This window comes from Eptesicus fuscus, chromosome 14 (genome assembly GCF_027574615.1).
Source record: "Eptesicus fuscus isolate TK198812 chromosome 14, DD_ASM_mEF_20220401, whole genome shotgun sequence".
Taxonomy (NCBI): Eukaryota; Metazoa; Chordata; class Mammalia; order Chiroptera; family Vespertilionidae; genus Eptesicus; species Eptesicus fuscus.
In genome coordinates this window covers 37,945,985-37,969,007 of record NC_072486.1, presented here as the reverse complement: position 1 = coordinate 37,969,007, position 23,023 = coordinate 37,945,985, and the positions used below count along the sequence as shown (strand labels likewise).

Sequence of the window (23,023 nt, the reverse complement as noted above, 5' to 3'; positions counted from 1 at the left end):
AACTGTGCTTTGCATTTTGATTTCACATAATTAAGTGAAATCATTAAGTAACATGACCTCGAATTGAGAGAGACATCATCTGGGCTCTGGACAGCTGTGGGTAGAGGACTAACTCATGACAAAATGAATCACATTGGCTGGCATTTACTTGGCAGGGCTACATACTGTGCCATTTTCCCAGAAATACGAGTTGACGATAGAGTTCATGTACCCGGTTATTCCTTTTTTTCTTTACAAGCACTGCTGTCTATAGAATTTAGTCCTGTTATTCACACTGGGTTCTTCCTTGGAGGATTTTAAACATTGATTGGGGTTCGTATTACTAGCCCATTGAGTCCAAATGAATCACATAGTTCTTGCTCAGATACACATATCAGTAATAATAGGCTGAGAGAAGACTGGACATTATGCCAGTAGCTCGTTTTAAAGCATATTATCATTCTCAGTCAATTAGCTCAGACTCTATTATATTCAAATTGCAAGCTATTCAAATAAGGATTAAATGCACATTAATATGCTAAGAAATTAAGTCTTCAAAATTAGAGCTTTTTTTCTCTTTTGCTTCTAACTCAGTTCTGTCTTCATTCATTTCATTTTAGTAAATTTTTAACTTTAGAATTAGTTTGCAGGTATACATCCATGTTCTTCATTTACTGAAAAAGTTGTCATCATCTTTCTCTTCCTCTCCTTCTTTCTCAATGTTGATTTCACTTTGCTTCAACAATTTCCTATACTTGGTTCAGTACAAAACGTTTTCTTCTTTTGAACCTTTGCCCATGATGGAAGATTTACTCTTTCCACAACCAATCAGAGAGATATTTTGTTGCATTAGAAGTCTTTGGTTTTAGGCATTTCCACAGATATGATCCAGAGTATCCACTGGGGAGTTTCTTAGTTGTCCATCTATGTTTGAGTGACAAAGAATTATCAATAATACTTTGCTACTTCTTTTTTTTTTAGTTTTCAAAATCAATATTCTGAAAGTTTTACAGTTGCATTATCAAATATACATACATGTTAATTAATATAGTAAGCACAAATTCTCTAGAATATGTCACTATATTTAAAAGTAGATAATCAGAAATGAACAACAAACGTAAATTACATTGTTCATATTACTAACAGATAGATCTCTTACAATGTGTTCCTTTGTCCTTCAAAGCTGTTACTGTGGAAGAAAGAGCTTTAGGATACAAAGGTGTCTTGGTTCCCTGAGATTTTTTTAAAGTGCATTGTGAGCTATAAGTAAAATGAAAATGGGAGCATAAAAATAAGAATTCATCATTTACATTGCACTTCAGTGTTAATGCAGGTGCAGAGAGTTTCTGCCATTTCACACTGAGGGGATTATAGAAGCTCTTTAAACATTCTGAGATCCTTAAGATGATTTCTACTTGAACTCCAAGTGGTGTTAATGATATTTTCAGAAAGGATGCTTTATTTAGCTGGTAAGAAAAAGCACTCTGTAACCTTTTGCGCATATATCATAAAACAGAGTAGCTAATAGAATTTTCTATCATTAACCTATCAATAAGCTCTTACAGAATCCACCTATCAATAGGAAATGGATAATCTTGTTTTCTCTGTCTCTGCTTCAGCAGATACTGTAATTAAGCTACATAAAAATCCAGAAGAAGCTATGGAAAACTTGGTTGCAAGCCAAGAGGGATTCAACTAAAAGAAGAAATGTGAAACTCTTTTTATTAAGCATTTGAGCAGAATTTACATTCTAACCCCAGAGTAAGTAGATACCGCAAAATCCCTACAGATTTAAAAACTGTATAAGACAGCAGAAGAGCAATCAGGGATCCTGGCCCCATAACTGCTAAACTGAATCCTGGAGTTTTGTTGCGTGTTTTTTTCTCTTTACTTACAAAGTAGGTAAGTTAATATTTTCCCCAACTCTTGCTTCACCCATGATTCTCCAAAGAATACTGAGTTAGCTTTTCTTAAGCAGTTTTGAGACACTCATAAAAGTTCCACATGTGAATTATTTGCTTTACTTTTTCCCCAAATGGCATAACACATCTTTTTTTTTGTTTTGTTTTCCTTTCTGAAAACTGTCAGTTCTTTTGGAATTGAACAGTGCTGCATACAACAACTACTGCATATTGATTTTTTTCTCTTACATTTATTCAGGCTGTTTTCCATTCTATAGGTTGGTGGCTGAGCTATTATGCCCTGGTAAAAAGAACTCTTTGAGTGTTAAATAAAAATCCACCTATCCTTTTTGCCTTCTCCTCACCCTCTGCAGGGAATCTTCACTCTGGCGAGCTTTCAGAAGATGTGCTGCTATCCCCTGCTGAGCCGGAACAGGAAATTGTGGGTGATTAAATACCAACAGTGTACTGTCTCTGTACTAAATGCAGAATTAGCCATTGGCCTCCACCTAATGAGCCTATAATCTAATTAGACAGATTGACAACACCCAGAAGGGAAAAGATAAGAATGCACATAACTTAGTAAGTTACAATGGAGAAAGTGGCATATTAAGATGTTTAAGAACACAAAACCATCATAAAACTAGCTAACCACTGAGCAGACTGTATATTGTATTTGCAGTCTTCAAAATATTTGAATAGTCTCTCTCTTATTTATCCTGTACAGAGCTATGACCCTAAAGGTTTACTGAGCGAGGATATCAAATACACACTTGGGTCTTAGACATAAACAGAGTATGATGCAAATTCTCAGGATTAAACTGTAAACCTCTTCCTGTAATTTCTTTTTCTCTGAGGACCTTATTCCTTATTTCAGCATCTGAACTATGTGAGCAGAGACCTTTCCCTTAAACAACAAAGACATAAAATATGTGTGAATTGGCATAAAACTGTCAAAGATGTTTCTACCTCCTATGTTGTTTTATGAAAACATCATCCCTCTTGGGATCACTTCTGAAGCAACACTACATCCCTTCATCTGTCCCATACTTGAAACTAAAAAGTACTTATCTCACATGCAGTGGGCTCCCTTTTCATTTTGTTGATGGCTTCTTTTTCTGTGAAGAAGCTTTTTATTTTGATGTAGTCCCATTTGTTTATTTTTCTCCTTAGTTTCCGTTGCCCTAGGAGATGTATCGGTAAACATATTACTACGAGAGATGTCTGAGATTTTGCTGCCTATGGTTTCTTCTAGGACTTTTTGGTTTCATGACTTACATTTAAGTCATTTATCCATTTTGAGTTTATTCTTGTATATGGTATAAGTTGATGATCTAGTTTCATTTTTTTTGCATGTACCTGTCCAATTTTCCCAACACCATTTATTGAAAAGACTATCTTGACTTCATTGTATGCTCTTGCCTTCTTTGTCAAATATTAATTGAGTGTAATGTCTTGGGTCGATTTCTGTTCCATTGATCTATATGCCTGTTCTTGTACCAGTACCAGGCTGTTTTGATTACATTGGCTTTGTAGTATAACTTGATATCTGGCATTGTGATCCCTCCAACTTTGTTCTTCTTTCTCGAGATTGCTGTGGCTATTTGGGGTCTTTTTTGTTTCCATATAAATTTTTGGGATGTTTGTTTTAGGTCTGTGAAATATGTTGTTGGTATTTTAATGGGGATTGCATTGGATCTATGGATTGCTTTGGGTAGTATAGACATTTTAATGATGTTAATTCTAATAATCCATGAACTTTTGAGACAGCATGGAGGGACCTGGAGAGTATTATGCTAAGCCCGTGGTCGGCAAACTGTGGCTCACGAGCCACATGCGGCTCTTTGGCCCCTTGAGTGTGGCTCTTCCACAAAATACCATGGCCTGGGTGAGTCTATTTTGAAGAAGTGGCATTAGAAGAAGTTTAAGTTTAAAAAATTTGGCTCTCAAAAGAAATTTCAATCTTTGTACTGTTGATATTTGGCTCTGTTGACTAATGAGTTTGCTGACCACTGTGCTAAGCAAAATAAGCCAGTCAGAGAAAGACAAGTATCACATGATCTCACTCATACGCAGAATCTAATGAACAAAATAGACCCAGGACATAGAAGCATGAAACAGACTGAGGCATCTCAGAGAGAAGGCGGGGGTGAGGTGTGGAGTGGGAGGGTGTGGTGGTGAGTGGGAGAGATCAATTGGAGAACTTAATATGCATACTAGAGGCCCAGTGCATGAAATTCGTGCACAGGGGTGGTCACTCAGTCCGATCTGCACCCTCTCCAATCTGGACCCCTCGGGGGATGTCCAACTGTTGGACATCCCTCTCGCAATATGGGACCTCTGGCTCCTAACCACTTGCCTGCCTACCTGACAGATTGCCCCTAACTGCCTCTGCCTGCCACCCTGATCACCCCTACCTTGCCCCTCTGCTGGCCTGATTGCCCCTAACTTGCCCCCCTGCTGCCCTGATCACCCCTAACTTGCCCCCCTGCCAACCTGATCTCCCCTAACTTGCCCCCCTGCTGGCCTGATCGCCCCTAACTTGCCCCCCTGCTGCCCTGATCACCCCTAACTTGCCCCCCTGCCAACCTGATCTCCCCTAACTTGCCCCCCTGCTGGCCTGATCACTCCTAACTTGCCCCCTGCCAGCCTGATTACCCCTAACTTGCTCCCCTGCCGGCGTGATCGCCCCTAACCGCCTCTGCCTCAACCCTGGCCTAAGCTGCAGTCTGGCCTCTCTCTGTGGGAGGCAACCTGGCCAATCACCCCATCATGCCTCCATCACCCCGCTGCTGCTGCTGCTGCTGCTGCTGCCACCGGCTGCCGTGCCTGCCCGAGCCTGGGCCCTCACAGCCACCACGGCTGCCTGAGCTGCAGCCTGCCTCTCCTGCGTGGCTGCCTGAGCCGTGATCCACTCCTCCCACGCAGCTGCCTGAGCCGCAGCCTGCAGCTCCCACATGGCACTGGCCCTAGGCCCTTGTAGCCGCTGTGGTTTTGTCCACATGGAACTCTAAAAGATGTCTGCTCTAATCAGCATATTACCCTTTTATTAGTATAGATATGCATAGCCCATGGACACAGACAATAGTGTGGTGAAGGCCTGGGAGGGGTGGGTGAGGGATAGAGGTGGAGAAAAAAAATGGCACATCTGTAATATTTTTAACAATAAAGATAAATTTTAAAATAAATAAATAAAACGTACTTATCTGGGAGAGGTAGTGTGGAATTAGGAACCTTAGAGAGCTGCCCTTGAATCCTCCTTTATTACATCCTAGTCTAACTAGTTGGTCTATTTCATGTGTTCATAGATTTCATTTTACAGATAATAGTTTCATTTGAACCTCAATAAGCATGTGAAATCTTAGGATTCTAAGTTCTGTGTTTAGATAACTTGATTATCTAAATGGCATACTTTAAAAATTACCTCATAGGTTTTTTTCCCCAGAAAATTTTGGAAATCTCTTTAATTTGGTACTTCTCAATAACAAAAAATAAACTATTTATTGATAAGAATGGTTTCTATATATATTTGCTCCTCACTCCCCCTGAAATCAATGAATGCTGAGAGCAAAAAAAACTGGGGTAGATGGCAAAAAATCCCACATGCTATTATAAAATATTATGCATTCTGTGTATTAACCTTAAAATTTTCTTTTAAACCAGTCAGATAGGAGTTTGTAAGATAAGCAGACAGGTATATAAGTTTATGAAAGGGGAACAAATACTTTTCATCTAGACCTTTTTCTTGATGCTTTTCTTCATTAATAAAAATGTACAATTTGTTTTACAAAATAAATTCAACATACTATATGCACACACACATAGTGCTCGTTAGAAGTCTGGGGCTGGAGTGGTGGGGTAGAAGAGAAGGCAGGTAGAAAAGAAGCATCATGATATCACACCTGAGAGATGGTGACTTTCCGAGTCAAATGGATCAGCCTCTCACAAGAGCAGAAGCACCTGAGAAGTGATTATTCAAACTCTGATTAACCCTCCAGTTCTGAGGAGATGACTATTCTAGTGGTAACAAATGGGTTTGAATCTCAGCTTTACCACGAGCTGTGGTGTGAGCTTGGGCTGGTTTCTTAACTTTTCTGAACTTAAGTTTCCTTATTTGTGAAATAATAATTATATCTACCTCACAGGTTACTGTAGAGATTAAATCAGATGTTATAGATTAAGAATTTGACACAATGACACTGAACTCTCAATGAATGTGTAGTATTATTATTTAAACAACACATCTCATTATAGGGTAGTTCTTCCATTAAGCTATTTTTATTTTAATTAAGAATCAAAATCTGTCTCTGTGTAATAAGCCAGTTGGAGAAAGACAAGTATCACATGATCTCACTCATATGCAGAATCTAATGAACAAAATAGACCCAGGACATAGAAGCATGGAACAGACTAAGGCATCTCAGAGGGATTGCTCTCCTACTTGGAAAGACCTAGAAGAACTTGATGGAAAATGAGGTTGCTCCTTCTTCCTTTAGGCAGCGATTCAATGTCTGAAGCACTTTGTATTCCCCATGCTGTATGTAGGCTTTGGCATGTAATTTGTTCCCTTTCCCACACCACTGAGTTGTTAACAGTATAGACTTTACTAGCAATATAACATGAATTCTACTGCTACCACCTCCTCTGGAAAAGGAATAAAAATGTGAGTCATAAATAAAACACTCAACAAAGAAAACATTAATTATGGAATTGAGAACTTGTCTTAAATGGGAGACAGTTTATAGATGTGAATCTTACTAACAAACTTTATATAAGCCTTGCTCACATATTAACCTAACAGCCTCATTTCTCCAAACTCGTATTAAAGGCAGCATAGTCCATCTAGTTACTTAAGCATGAGATCCAAACAAGCGAACGTACTTCACTGATCTCATCCACTCAGACCAGAAGGACCACTGATCTCACTGTCCAGATGTTTGCCGTTTCATCTCCTTTTTCTCCTCTCATGGTTCTCAGAGCTGGGACTTCCAAAGATGGATGCCCAGCACACAGCAACCTGACAGCAAACTGACCAAGACCCCAGCACCTCCTGCTCCTCCCACTCTCTGATCCCCATCTACTTCTTTCCATTCACCAAGTTCAATGGAAAGCTCTAGGGCAAGGGAGCTCAATAGTAGAGTCCATAAAGGGAACCAGAGGAGGTGGGATTGGAGAGGAAAATGGAAGAGACCTGACACATTTCTTAACTTCTCTTTTGACTCCTGTCTGTTTCTCTACAGCGCGTATTTCATACTGACTCCAGAGCTATCTTTCTAAAACACACGTTTGAGCAGGTTGTTCTCTGCGTATAACCAACACCTCCATGCCTCCTGAGCATGTTTGATAGTTCCCTTCCACTTTAAGATTCTGAGAGCCTTCACTTCAACTTTGGTTTCCATCTTCCTTCTCTGTTGCCTCCTAGGTTTTAGGAATAACAAACAGCCCATGGTTGGCCATGTTCCCCCAATTTGGATCCTTGCAAGGACCATGTTGTTTTCATCTTATAAGCCAAGATCCTACCGGGAATAGCTCCTGGCTCTGAGTAAAAGCTCCCACGTATGCCTGCTGAGTGAATGGGTATCTGCCCTTTTGCACACAATATTCCCAGACCTGTAATGTTTAATACATTCATCGTTTCCCTTCACGTCTCTGAATCACACTTCCTCTGTGAAATTGTCCCTGGCTTCTCCCCACACCTCCTCCTGTGAGAGACACATTTCTCTGTCTTCCCTCAGCAATCTGTACACATCCTTTTTCTATTTATCTCCAGGTGCCACCTGAAATTGTTCACATATGTCTGTTGCTTTAGCAGACCCTAAATTCCTTTATGGTAGAGACTGTATTATTTGTCCATGGGACCCCAGGACCTGAAAGGATGGCTGATGCATGGTGGGTTCTCAATGTACACACAGCCTGTTTACCGAGCATCTCATCTAGCGGGTAGGGAACGAAATAGGGAGTAGTTTTCTCCCCCACAGTTACTATTTTCATCTCCTTTTCCCATTCTTTATTGATAGCTTGGGAGAATTCTTAGCTCTTATATCCCTTTTGGCTACAGTATGTCCACCTTGTGAACCCTCAACTTCAAATTTGATTTAAATATCTTTTCTTCCTACCCTCTACAGGGACTTTGGCTGCTTTGAGGTGAGTGAGGCATGATCTGCTTCTGAGCCACTGGCTCTTTCCTCCTTTACTCTTCAAGATCTAGTTCTTCCAGTGTGTGATGCAGAGGGGAAGACTTTTTTATTTAACTGGCTTTTTCATTTGATTGTTTTTCATGTTGGTTGTGGCTGCTTGTGTAGTGAATGATAAGTGGCCACTGCAGTGGCAGGTATCAGTGGCTGGCTCTCCCGTGCATCCATCCTGGGGTCAGTACTTAAGCTTGACCTCTTTCATCTCTGTCGGCTCCTGCCACATTGGAGCGTTGCTCAGCCTCTAGATGCTGGGTTATCCTTGCCCAGCATGCAGCTCTCTTCAGTGGTGTTTGGAAGGTATATGGCTCAAGTCAAGCTCTTCCCAGGATCACTTCAACCATGAGCTCAGGTAGCCTTGCTGTGCTCAGTACTGGGATGTAGTGGTCTCATTGCTATGTCTTCTCTTTCGCCATCTCTTTTCAATTCACTTCTTTCCTATTCTGATTTGCAAAGGAAGCAAGTCCACTGCCTAAGCAGATATCCAATTAGGAAACCAAACCACCATCTCCCCTGCTTTTAAGCAACTCCCAATTTCAAGGACTGATTCCTTTAGAGTCTTCTCCCTCACTTAGATTGAGAAGCCACATTCCCCTTCTCACAGGGATGATTGGATCACCTCTCAATACACTGTGTCCCACATAAGAAAAAGGTTTTCTCTTCTCCAGCTTCTGTTTATATAGACGAGGCTGAGAGGAGAGGAGTTGATAATTCCACAGTAGCCCTGAAAGAGGTTATGGGTGCTAGAACCATGCTATGAAAAAGTACCACTTAACATTCCATTATGAAATTTGTTGAACAGATGAATGAGCAAATGGACATATCTATTTTCAATGATTACTAATAGGTGGACTATTGATGCTGTGCAATGAGGTGCTAGGTGGATTGTGAAACAGAACAAGACCAGTCTGCCATAGAAGTTCAATAGAAAGACCAGGACTTCTGTCCCATGACTCAGTTCAAATTGCCATCTTTGTATAACCTCCGCTTGCCTCCGCAGGGTGTGTGCTCATAACATTAATTAATAATGCCACTGCACACATCAATGAGAGAACTGGAGAATTACTATGGAAAAAGCAGTTTTGTATTTTTTAGAATTTGCAACTCTGAATGGGGAGGAAATGTCATTTCCGCCAGAGGCACAGTATCCTGCTCTGGTCTGATGTAAACTCATTGTCAGGCAATCCCAGAAACTGCCTGTGCTAGCCTCTGGGCAAAATGTTCCCTTTTCATAGAAAAATGTCACCTTTTCTCTAGGAAATGGCAGGTGGTTATTTTTTTCCAAAGGAAAAATGACCTTTGCATTTTGTTTAAAAAAATTCTCAAGGACTCAGCCTTGCTAAAAACACTGAAAACAATTCCATATATTTTAGTTTGTACTTGAAGTTCTACTGTGTACATTCTGATATTACACCTGTCACCACTGATATGGCCTGGAGGTGAATGTCATGACCAGAACATCCTGGCACCTTGTTTTCCAGAAATGTCCACTGCACATAGGACAGATTCTTGTAACTCCAGCCCTTGCTGCATCTAACCCCAACACACACACATGTGCACACACACACATATTTTTCACCTCATTAGTCTAACACTTCAAAGCTTTGATGTTCCAATCCAAAGCCACAATATTATACAAGTTCATCAGAAACTGCTCTGAAAAAAAAACACTGGTTCTGTTACATAGTTTGTTTACCACCATGCTTAAAGTATGTGAAGTGCTTCATCTTAAATTTAGAATTGTGGCAATCTAAGTTGGGTTTTCCATGCAAAAACTTTCATTCTTTCATGAGAAAATGGGAGAAAATAAATCCAGTATTCTTTTATTCAAATGGGTGAGAAAATAGGGAAGGAAAACAACAAAGAAAGCAAGAGGAATGAAAATTTTAGGACCCAACACTTTAAAACAGAGAAGGAATACAAAGGTGGTGATATGGAGAAAGACAGGTCTAGGTTATTAATCTTGACTTCACAAAACAAAGTTCTTACTTCTTTTGTCCATATCTCATACACGTGGAATGTTTTCCTTTCTGACACTAGTTCTCACCATTAAGAAATGCACAGTTCACCTGATGGTGCTGGATTTTCTTGAACAAAGTAGTAAACTAGATGATGACACAGATTTACCATGTGTGCTCTTGTCAGTTCATGCAAATCCTCAGCTGGAGCATGTGAGAGGCACATTAATTACAACAGATACAGGAATAACGTTTCTGCATCTGCAGCAGTTTTGATATTTGCAGACTCCAGCGCGCTCCATCTCTAACTTCACTGGCAGCTTGCAAAAACCAGCAGAATTACACTTACAAAGGTCTGCATGGTAATTTGTCTCCTATTGACTTCAGAGAAGTCTTCTCATTTAGAATGCTAAGGGGCTTATAATTATGAACTAAGACCTAAGACTTAGCTGATGAAGCAAAGGCACGTTTCTTGCCTCTTTTTCTGACTTACATTGCATATATGATGACATGTATGTGCATGTATATATATAGTTAAACTAGTCATTGAGCACTTACAAGGCCACGAGATAATCTGTAGGACTATGCACCAACACTCTATATAGATATTTAATTCAGGTAGTATTATAATTTATCTTAAATAGAAACATTTACCTTGACTCATACATTTTCCAACTATCTTATCCTCCTTAGACTTCCTTTTTGTTTGTTATGATTTGGGATTAAAAGCTTTTATTTTTGGAGTTATAATAAAAACAACGAGAAACCATCATTAAACATATGAAGATTAGATTACTGACTTCTCTAAAATGTGTCTAGAAAACAGGAATTAGGATCCTATGGCATGACTAAGTAGCACCGAGCTCAATTTTTAGACATCAAATTCCCTATTTTAGCTACCAGTTTACAAACAGAATAAGAGTTCTCAACATGGCACCACAATTCTGAAAAATTTCTGATGATCTCCTTTAAATAAAAAAAATATATATTTTTTCATCCTCAAGTATTCAATGCAGAATCATTTCATTCCAGGGTCCTAATCTGTTCATACATTCTTTTTCATGTATCTATCAGTCCCAGAATGTTAGAGTTTCCTTTGATTTATTGAAAGATAGTCTTATAAATACTAATTATGGCTACCAATTTTGAGTGATTCCATGTGTCATGTCCTATTCTAAGTACTTTATATGTAATAAATCATCTGATTAGATGTTTGGTTAAACTAGACAAAGTAAAGCTTACATAATTCTCCAAAAAGAACATAAATAATCATAGAGGGATTAAAGATTATTACAACAAATCTTATGCCTCCACAGTAATCCATGTAAGCAAATCAGTGCTGCACGGAAAGATTCATTCAACTGTTCAACTAGTTGAATTCTTGCCATATATGTGGTAATGATCAGGTGTCCCTAATCTCAGAGAGTTTATAGTCAGGTGTGGGGTGGGGGTGGCATGAAAAAAATAGCTAGAGTTCATAATTTAGCTGGGGGGGGGAGGAAACAGATAAAAATAAACACCTTCTATAAAAAGCAGATTATTTCCAGGTAAACCAAAGGCTCAATTTTATTAGTTAATGAAAAGAGAGTAGCCGAAACTGGTTTGGCTCAGTGGATAGAGTGTCGGCCTGCGGACTGAAAGGTCCCAGGTTCGATTCCGGTCAAGGGCATGTACCTTGGTTGCGGGCACATCCCCAGTAGCGGGTGTGCAAGAGGCAGCTGATCAATGTTTCTCTCTCATTGATGTTTCTAACTCTCTATCCCTCTCTCTTTCTCTCTGTAAAAAATCAATAAAATATATTGAAAAGAGAGTACCAGTAGTAGGAACTGAATAAATCTGACATAATCTATAAGAACCCGTATGACAACCCAAACACCAGAATCTGGTAAATATTCATAACTATTTAGAAGCTTTTGTTCATTTATAAGCAAAAGAATTGGTGACCCTGGCCCCAGACCTAGTTAAGCTGATAAGAACTTTTTAAATGTGTTTAGATAATACCTTTATTTGAAATAAATCTAACTTAATCTGATCACCTTTCACTAATATACTGATTGACCAACCACCGTCTCCACTGAGTAGGTATAAAAAGATAACTTTAACCCCATAATTTCCTATCCATTTCCATTACACTTAAATAATAAGCTTTCAGATTTTAAAAATGCCAACTTCAAACTTAGTAAGGGTCCCCTAATGACATCCCTAGTGTAATAATGTCTAGCACCATTCTGAGTTCTGCTCTTACCCTGAATGAAGGTCCCACCCACTTTCTCCTTTAGCTCCTAGGAGGGCCAGTGAACCTGTACTGTAAATTAATATAAAGCTTTTGTGCAGAATAACTTAAAAATAATAGTGATAAAAGTACATTTAAGCGCATTGACTTCCATGACATTAATAGGTACAATGATTGTGAACATTGTAACTCAATTACTGCGAGACATATCCAAAGAAATATCAATAGTAAAACTAGAAAAAAAATTAAAGCCACAAACTTCACTCTATCTGTGCTACAGTGGGAATCAACTCCTTCATTTGGGGGCCAAGATGAGAACTAGGATTGGAGTTGTATAGTAGATATCCCTTCTCCTGTAGCACGTAGCTAGACTTTGATTTTAAATGAAGAGGGCATACAGAGCCCTGCACAAGGCATTTACTACAAGAGAAAAGCGAGACATGTGCAAAAAAGAGGTACTGCAGTAGAATTTATTTGGGTGACAAAGGCCCCTTAAAACACTAAATGAGTTATTGATGAAGCATAACATGATTTTAAGACTTGGTACAACAAATGTTTTAATCCTTTAAAGCGGTTTGTTTTGCAGCTGAAATTGTGTTTTGTCAACCATGGCACCCGTATCACCTATCATCATGAAAGGAGGAGAGTGGGTATAAAGTGTTTAGTGTGGCACGCGCTCTTGCTGTGAGATGTCTGTTATTGATCTGAAAGACACATCACCAGCAGAGGAGACATTAAGTATTTGAACAAAATGAAGTGAGGTTTTGCTACTTAGGTGTGCTTAGAAAAAAAAAATCAAGAATAAATATATTGACAAGCTAAACAAGCACAGTTTATTTCATCTTTACTGGAGATATCAGTATTGGCCAGCTGGCTAGAAATTCAGATTTATTTTCTGGCTTTTATAGAGCACAAGATGTTTCTTGTAGCATCCAAAGTTCATAAATATCTCAAAAAGCCAAAATGATGTTAAAATCAAGGGATTATTTAGAAAATTATCTAACATGGATCTGAATATTTTGTGAGGTCTTACAGACTGAATTGTTTCAACCACCTCCTTTATTTTTATTAGAAAGATAGAGCTAGAGACCTAGTGATCTTATTGTTCATCACCTCTGGATGTGGTATATAATTCACTATTATTTATTGACAGCATGGTAAGAGAACTGGAAGGCAAAAAATTATCAACATCTCTGTTCCAAAAGATTGTGAGAAGGTAGACTGCCCATGAAAGTAAAAGATCATTTTCTCAGGGAAGTTTGAACAAACTCAAGGAATTCAGAAACAAAAAACATGGGGCCTAGTTTCCCTCCCTTTGAATGTGGACTGACCTGTGACCTGCTATGATCAGTAAAAGGGGTGGAGGTAGTGTCGTACTGGTTCCAGGCTCGGCCTTAAGATGCTTGACACTCCTTTCACTTTTGCTTTCTTGGAGCCTAAGCCACCATGTAAAGCAGTTCAGCCACCCTGTTGCTGAGACCATGTGGAGAGAGAGGCCCTGTCAGCCCTCAGGAGTCCCATCCATCCCAGCTGAGGCATCAATGTGAGTGAAGCCCCTTGCACACCCCAGGCCCAAGAGATGACTAGATGATACAGCTGCATGAGAGCCCCAAAGTGAGCCTAGTGGTGAGAACCACCCAGCTGATGATCCCCAGCAAGAATGTAGAGTCAGGAACAAACATTCGACATATCCAAAGAGATATCAATCACTGAGCTTTGGTGTGGTTTGCTATGCAACAATAGAAAACTAAACAGATGTTTCAAGTAATAGAAAAATTCCATTTCTCTGATTAGTTCATTTGCTTCTGGCAATTGACAGAACCATCTAGTGGTTTGTACCACCTAAATGTGAACACTTGGCTATGGAGGTGGGGAGAGATGAAGAACTGGATGATTCACTAAGACATTTTCATAAGGCAGCCAGTCAGTAAGAATTTTCATAAGGCAGCAGTCATGGGGAGAGACAGTGTGTGCTCATGTGCTCAAAATTCAAAGGAAGCCTGCTCTGAATATAAGTTGGTTATGAGGTGGTGGGAAATAAGATACAAGGAACATATTTAATTACTTCTTAGGCATTCTTACACATATATGTGTTAACTCTTCCTTAGGAGATGTTTAATTAACAACCACGGAATTTTATTAAACTGTTAAGGAGATAATACTGGTTGGGAAGGACCAAAAAAATGTTGGGGTGGGGGGAGGTAGAAAACCATTAGGTGGCCATTGACTAGAGAATCAGTACTGAAGGGCCAGCCTGAAGAGGGGCAATACTAGTCACATTGATAGCACAGCAGTCATCTGCCCACATAGCATTTACGGTCTCAGGTTAATCTTTGCTGCTCCCTAGAGAGCAAAAGGGCAACTATGATTTCAGATAATGCAGTTATGGAATAGAATATCCCAAAACAATGTTAAAATCTCTGAAGCATGAGAAATCCTCATAGCTCCATGTGCTAGACTGATATGAAAGGTGGACATAAGGATTAATTAGTTTGTTCTATTTGGTAGATGTCCACAGTCTCCACCCCAATGGTCAGTCCCCAGAAATATTCATAAGCAGTTCTTCAAAGCAATTCTGAGCAAAGGGTTGACTGACAGAGGATCAGACAGGGCGGGGAATGTTTGCTAGGCTGTACAGTACATGGGAGGAATGTCTTCTTGCCACCACTACACACTGTGGTCCTCAGGTCAGTGGGCCTAATAGTGCAGATTCTAAGACTTCTAGTTCAAGATGACAGACTAAACACACATGGCTTTAACAAAGATTGTAAAATGAATAAACCCACAGCAATGAAGAGAACCCGAGAGTCGGCATTATCTGACAGAGAGAGGCTGATAGAAGGCAAGGACTTCAGAATATGAAATGCCAATTGAAGTGTGACAACTGATGTATCATGGAATTGAAGGGCATATTGTAGAGCCGGGGTTGGCAAATTATGGCCCATGGAGCACACCTGCAGCTGCTATATTTGTAAACATATTTTCAATGGAACAAAGACATACCCACTTACTTACCGGTATATACTGTACTGTCTGTGGCTGCTTTCATGACAGAGTTAAATAGTGGTGACAGACCACTGGGCCCACAAAACCTGAAGTAGTTACTATTTGAGCCTGTTCTGGGGTGTTCTTGGTGGGGAGGGAAACATGGACAAGAAGGACTCTCCGTTGCTCTGCAGAACCCTACAAAGGCCCAGGGTTAGGGAAGAGCAGATACAAGTACATAGAGATCTGCCCTGCTATACCTGCAGGACTCCCACCACCTACCCCGAATCAGAGGGTGAGGGTGTCTCTGAAAAATGGCCCCATTTAACAGACTTTCATATTCTGTCCCTACCTGGTAACCCCTGGTAAATTCTGAGCAGTCTTCAAACTCTGCCACAAATGCAACTTTGCTGTGTTTCACTTTAAATGTGGACCACTGAGGGTCACAACCCAGATGAGGACTGTGCTCTAGGGAAATGAGCATCCAGGAAGAAAGAGGATGTGGATATGAATAACGGTGGACTCTGTTTGGGAGAGACACAATGGGCAATTCCACGCGCAGGCTGTACAATAGGCCCGGACAGGAGTAAGAGGACAAAAAAATGCCCAGAAGAAAAAAAAAAAAAAGAGATCCTCTAGTCTAGAGGACCTAAAATGATGGTGCTTTGAGGAAAAAAATTATTAACTTTTTAAAAGATATTGCAAAAAAAGAAAGAAAAAGTGAAACTTCAGAAATGTGTTCAAGAGAAAAAGTGTATTAATGGTACATCACTGGGGTCAGTGAACAAACTTACAAAGTGGTGGTAATGCAAAGACTATATAAATATTAAAATTAGTTGTAAAAGTCTATTGGGAGAATGTTTGTAGGGCAGATGGGGGATAAGAGAGGTAAAGCTTCATTTATTTCTAAAGGAAGTACTATAAATATGCCAAGTCTAAAACTGTTAAGTCAAGACAAGTGTATAAACACATTAATTAGAAGTGTGAAAATAGTTACGGAAAAAAAAAATCACGTAAAAAAGTACAAACTGATCAGTGCCTCTGGGATCTGAGTCTGAAAGGTAGGGAAGGGCAGGGCAGGAAATATTGTATGGATTATAAATATTTTTATGTCTTTGTGCACGTATTGATTTGACAATTTTTAAAAGTATATAAACGCACATGCCCAAAAACCAGTTCCAGAAATTTGAAATCAGTAGATGTAGGGACACAGAAATATGCATTTAAAAAAAATCTCCCCCAGAGATTCTGACAAATTCATTCTTGTGCCTCAGCTTCTAGAAACACAAATAAAGAGGTAGCAACCAGTGAAAGAGCAGTAACATCGATCTGCCAAATGGAGAAATGCCAGGAGCTGTAGGAGGTCAGGATGTTGATCTCCCAGACAGCTTCCTGCCACTTGACTAATAAAACGGATCCACATTAGAACACATAAAAATGAATAGGTTGCAAGTGACCTCATCATTCTACAGGAGAACTTTATGGATAGGTCAGCTTTTCTCCCTCTTATATTTGTTGAAAATCAAAAGCCCTGATTGAAAAATTAGCCTGGGGAAAAACGTGAAACCGTATGTAACGAGGGAAGCCTTGTACCTGAAGCATGTTGGAGCAACTCTTTCAATCCTGATTTTTAAAATAGTTGCAAGAATGCTATTAGGATCTCTGGTGCCTACAAATGCTTGCAGAACACGTAATAATCAGAAGTAGGATGGTTTCTGGGCACTATGGTAACTTTTAGGAAAGCTTCTTCTGGAATATGATATGACGACTGGGGATTGGCTCGGTTAGTTGTCCAAAAGCAGCGAGGAGCACAGTATCCTAATTTTCTCTGTTCTCTACCCCTTCCCAGGACTCAGTGCTGACTGAGAAAGAAAGAATTCCCACCCCACCCTGGTTTCTACTCGGCAGGATCCTAGGTCAACTTTTTGGTAGAGTGGATTTTTCTTAATGTCCACACAAACTATTGACATCTCTTTGCCTAAATTAGAGATCATCTAGAGCTAAACTATTTTCATGCTATTTCAATGTCAAATGAGACTCCTCATCTTTTTATAACTTATTAATTAAATGTATCAGGGTGACATTGGTTAATACCAATGATTTATTGTTTATATCTGAAGTGACTATTAATTTTGTTAATTTTGAGGTTCATTTACAAATGAAATAGTTACAAAAAGGACATTTATGTCCCTAACATATATTTGTCTTTTTAATTTCATCTAGAAACTGGAAAGCTGGCTTCTTTTTGCTTCCATGGTAACCTATTGGTCCGATTACTTTGACTAGGCTATACAGTGGGATTCAGCCAATTAAAATTTCACTTAATTTCGAAAAGCGTCCATCTATCCATCCAGTACTGGTGAGCACCTGCTATCTGCCTGGCACTGTCAGGATAACAAGTAAAGAAAAAAAATCATAGGGTATATCTCTATGCTTAATTGGTTGAAAATTTATATGAGAAAGGTTTTATACATAGGTATGTGTACATTTATGATATCTATGTTTTTAAATTGGATTCTATACTGTTCTTTGATGTTTGTCTAAATAGTTCATGTTTACACGTTATAGTTATTGTTTTACTACATACTTCCCATGAACATTCACTGAAGGTAAAATATTAGTGTACACTGTGATGGCATATAAATCTTTTTCTAGGCATCCTCCCAACTGTGCCTTTGCATATGCTGTTTCCTCTTCAGATAGCTCTCCTCATCTGTCCACCCAACAACTGTCTATTCATCTCCAAAAGTCTGCCAGGCATCATTTCTGTGAGTCTTTCCCTAAGCACTTCCCAATTGAATCGATCACCCTTTCCTTTACACTGTTTCTGGACTTTGCACATATTTTTATTATTGCATTGGTATAAATATTCATTAACATGCTACTCATTATTCAAGCTTCTTGAGGACAGAAACATATGTCTCTTCATTTTTGCATCCTCAATAATTAATGGAATGCCTGGCACAGATGGCTAGTCACTAAATATTAGCTCACCTAAACTGAGGAGCCATTCCCTCTATTATAATGTGTGGAATGCCACAGAAATGTGTTCACATTTTATTTTAAATTATCTCAAAATTTAAAATAAACATTTTTGAATAAATAATAAACAGTAGATTTCAATCTTGATTAAACTCTTTTCTGATGAGAGAAATTCTCATTCTTACAAAAGACCAATAAAATTATATAGTTAGGAACATAATTTTCCTTTTAAAAATTTCTGTTGCTTGCTCCTCCCCACCCCCCTTCTGACTTTGTGCCAACAGCATGATTTTTATAGATTTATCCTATTCTTATGTTACAATTACTTGTTTATATATCCAAGGCCCCACCTAGATATAAACTCCTACAGAACCAGGACCTTGTCATATCCATTTTTGTAGTCCTGGTGTACTGTAATGACTATGAAAGGGAAGAGCTTAGCAGGTTGAATTAATAAATAGTGGAAGAAATATGAGACAGTAAATAGAATTAAATCCTAGGTTATTCTTTCTCTATTAGAGCCTGTTTTGTGATTATCTTGAAAAAAAAAAAAAAAAAAACTTCAAAACTTTGACTTTGTTGTTGAGTAAGGCTAGCTTAGACAGTGTGGGTGTAGCAAACTAGGAAAACATGTAGGAAGGGGAAAAGCTTAGCTGTGCAAATGTTTTCATTTTATTTTGTCTCTTAAATTTACAGTGAAAGAGGTCTTTTCTAGTTTTAAAACATGGAGTGGAGGGTTGGGTCAGAGGGAAAAAAAATCACTGTATTCTTTATCATGAAAAGGAAGAGGTTTGTTAAATATTTCACTGAAGTTCAAAAGCTTTGGAGATCTTTTCCCCTCTGCTAAGATGACATTATTTCTATAGTTTCCTCTTATTCTAATCGTGGGCATGAGAGTTATTTTTAGTTGAGTCATTTGATGTTTCTCTGTGATTTTTTTGGCAAATAAAGGTGTGGATGTCTAGTGAAATATCACCAGATGAATCAGCAGAGTTGGACACTCTCTAGCTTACTCTTGCAGAAAATTATGCACACAATTTTTTACAACAGTAGTGTTTGAAAACACTAGTTAGTTTTGAAACTTCACTCAACTTTTAAGGAGATAAAGCCTCTATTAAATGTATTATAACTCACTAGTGAATGGGAGTGACAAATATACTCATTAGGTGACCCTGAAAAGAAATAATTTCTACAGAAACCACTTAGGAACTGGCAATGAAGCACTGGTCATTTTTTAAAATAAAAATTCCAGATGGATATCTCAATTATATGTTGTTTCTTCATACACAAAGCACTTTAAAATCTATGGAATCAGGATTTATAAATTTATAGACCATACAAAAGACATAACTTTTCCTCAAAAGTAATTCTCTACTTTGTGTATCTACTAGAACACATTGACTTTCACAAGTTTATATAATAAATAAAATCAATCTTGTGAAAAATGTGAAATGGTGATATAGTTCTTTGGAGTATAGTTACTACACTTTATAGAGTCTCTAAGGCATTTCAAAAACAACACTACACAATTTTCAAATCAGCATTTTAAATACACAAGGTAAAATTTGATTTCTTCTTTTTTTCCTGCATAAGTATTTATAAACTATGGGACTAATCCAAGGTCATGAGCCAGATAGAAGAATTTAAAATTAGACTGCAAAATTGGACTTAGTTCATTACTTTTTTCTTGACCTCTGTGCACCTTTCATATTTTATAATTTTAGCCTTAGCAATTTGCCTCTGCATTTCCATGCTAAATTAATTTTGATTATAATTTGATAGACATCCAAGTAACTGCATATAAACATTAATTCATAAGGACTAGAGATAAAATCTATATATTAAAGCATATGGGGACATATAAAGATGAATACCACTTAAAATTTTTTTCTATGAGATAAGCATGAATATTTAAATATATAACCTCGGCAATTCAGCATGAGAATATTACAAGATTAATACATATTAAAAATATCAATGACTGACTATAAGCTAGAAAAGTATGAAATGTTAATCACATCCCTAAGAAGAAACTCTAGAATTAAATTAGAAAAGTGTCAATCTCAAGAGTCCACTGAATCCAGCAAAGAGAAGGGGCAGTCAGAAAAATGTGGCAAAAATGACATTTCAAGCTGTTTCCAAAATACTTCAATGTGATCCTCTTAACATTAGGAAAAACAATTTGTGGTTTTCCTCAAGTTAAGTGATCTACGACTCTCAAATTAAGAACACAGAAAGAAGGTCCTCAGATTTTGCCGTATCAAAAAAAAAGACGTTGCAAAACAATTTTCTCAAACAGCACTTAGGAACTTACCTGTTTCCATTTTTCCATCCTGTGCTGCGGGCCCATCCGGAATCACACTTTTCACCTGCAGAAACTCATCGGGCTCATCTCCACCAATGATGGTAAATCCAAAACCCATGTTGCTCTTTTTTAGGGTGGTGCTGAGGAATGTTCCCTTCAACTGGGATGCATCCCGGGTGAAGAGTGGTTTTTCTACATTGGCCAATATAAGTTAAAAAAGAAAAAGCGTGTTAAGGCAAGTTCTCACACGGGGAAAGCGAGCTACTGAGCAGCCATCCCGGGGTAAATGTGGGGTCTCCTACAGTAAATGCAAGCAGCGGGGAGGTGCTGTAGGGGCAAAGCTCATAGTACTTCTCACAGACAGAGAGCAGTCCAAGCATCCAGGGAAAGGTAGAAAAGCTGCTTGATTTGGAGAGAGATTTTTTTTTGGTGTGAAGTCAATGTTTTTATTCACTAAAGTAGCCCTTCTTGTGCTTAAAAAGGGCTGAATCAACGTGCCATCGGCCGATAAAGAGGAGCCCAGAGGTTTCTGGGTAGGTTCCTCTTGCTCTAAAAGTGTCCAGGTAGGAGACTCTAAGTGGCTAGTCCTGCACAAAACCTTGAAACCGAAATGGATTATTTTGTTTTAAAAAGAGTAGAAGCTATGGAATGTTGCCACCAAGTCACACGTCTAAATTGGTTAGAAAAAGTACCTGGATGTGGGACTGAGTTAACTTATGCTAATGAGATGCTATAAATATAAGCAGATAAGTCCATTTCTACTGGCCCAATAGTGTTTTAGGATACTCTAAAATGTGAGCAAAAGGCAAGCCAATATTTCTAGATATAGTTATGAATGTAAAGGTAACACATTTTGTAACAATACGTTGACACATTCAAATCGTATACCTAAATAATCAGAACAGAACTTGAATCTACTCTTAGAGGTTTGGCCATTAATTTGTTATATAATATGCTTTTGCAGCTATGATCTGTAATAAATACTTTCCTAACAATATATGAAATGCTTTAAAAATAATAGTCACACTATGAAACAGAATTAATATATTTTCAATGCTATCACAATCAAGTATTATATATATCATATATATCTATATAGTTGTTATAGTTTGGTTGATATGATTTGGTATTTGGAACAGCAAAACTATACACGGTAACTCAGTTATGAATTTTCTATGATACTTTTGCTGTTGTTACACTTTTGGTGATATGTAATGGACAAACTATAACTGAGTTATATTTGAATTTTACTTGGTCTATTTACATATCACATATATCTTTGTTAAAAATAGAGAAAGCTCCTTTAAAAATAAAAAAAAACACGTATGTAATCTTGTCACTGAGGTTTCCTTTACGAAAGTAGCGTTTACAGCTGGAGACCTTTACATTCATGGCACGTGTGCTGTAGTGTATGGCGTGAAGATCACCAGCAGGCAATCCAGGCCTCCCGCGTACAAAAGCCGCCTTGCTTTTGTGATGAGGAAGAGCCCACGAAGACGCGAAAAGTTTGTGCAGCATCGCATCCCACTGCGTGGCTCTATGGGGTAGTCAGGTGCGCAAGCAGCCCCAGACATACCGATCGGCCAGGGCCTCCAGGCGTGGTTGCGCGGATAATAGGACAAGTCACTCACGCTGCGCCACCTCCCCGGGGCAGTGCGGGGGCGGCCGGGTTTGGGCCTAGGTATTGTCGATGAGGAGTTGTCTACTGCCACAAAGGAGAACAAGCCTCATTCTGGTGCTTGGTGCGTTAAGGACAAACTTAACGATTCTCTAAGTATCTCTGCAGTTTAAAGTACCCTTGTCAAACCCAGGAATCGCCACCTGGCCACCTGCTGTAAATTCCTGGAACGTACTCCCCTAGGCTTTAACTTAATCTGTGGTTGCTAAATACATTAGTTTAGAAAACAGCAAACACCCAGCTAAAGCCAATAGAGGGATTTGGGAAGAGCAAATCGATTATTTGAAATGGTCCAAACAAAGGCATGTGTGTTGGAAGAGCAGGCAGTTGGATGGACAATGGTTCCCTTTGACACACTGCACGGTGACGGGTACCAACCTCGGAAACCTGGGGCCTGCAGGGGCTTGGTTCCAAGTTCCGTGTGGGGCATGTTATGCTGCTGTAGCTTCCTTTTTGCTTCCAGGACAGGGTTTTCAAACTGTGTTCTTCTATTTATGTGGCTGAAAAATAAAAGTTCGAATGAGGATAACGGTGGGGCAAAGTCGGTTAAGAGAACATGTGTACAGCTCTGCAGAGAGCAGGTGATTAAGAAACACCGAATGTGATTACCGGCAAGTGCCCACCAGGTATGAAGTCAGCCTCTGCTGGGCCAGCCTATGCACAGCATGCATTTCTGTGACAGGAGCCAAGTCTCAATGGCTCCGTCCTACCTTATTACATTAAATGTTTGGATGATCCAGCCGGAAGAACGAGAATGTGCACTTGCTTTCTGGTCTACGGTGTTAGTCTGACATAAACTTGGGGCATTTAA

General features: G+C 38.9%; 1 protein-coding gene across 2 annotated transcripts in view; it reads right to left on the bottom strand.

The window, feature by feature from the left end:
* The window catches only part of MAGI2 (membrane associated guanylate kinase, WW and PDZ domain containing 2), a 1,197,465-nt gene that overhangs the window by 264,155 nt on the left and 910,287 nt on the right, over nt 1–23,023 (bottom strand). For both annotated transcript variants that reach the window (XM_054725983.1, XM_054725982.1), the window contains exons 8-9: nt 22,591–22,712; nt 20,544–20,726 (exon numbers count right to left, since the gene is read on the bottom strand). In XM_054725983.1, the coding sequence (XP_054581958.1) occupies nt 20,544–20,726; nt 22,591–22,712 (305 nt within the window). The remainder of the gene's footprint in view (nt 1–20,543; nt 20,727–22,590; nt 22,713–23,023) is intronic.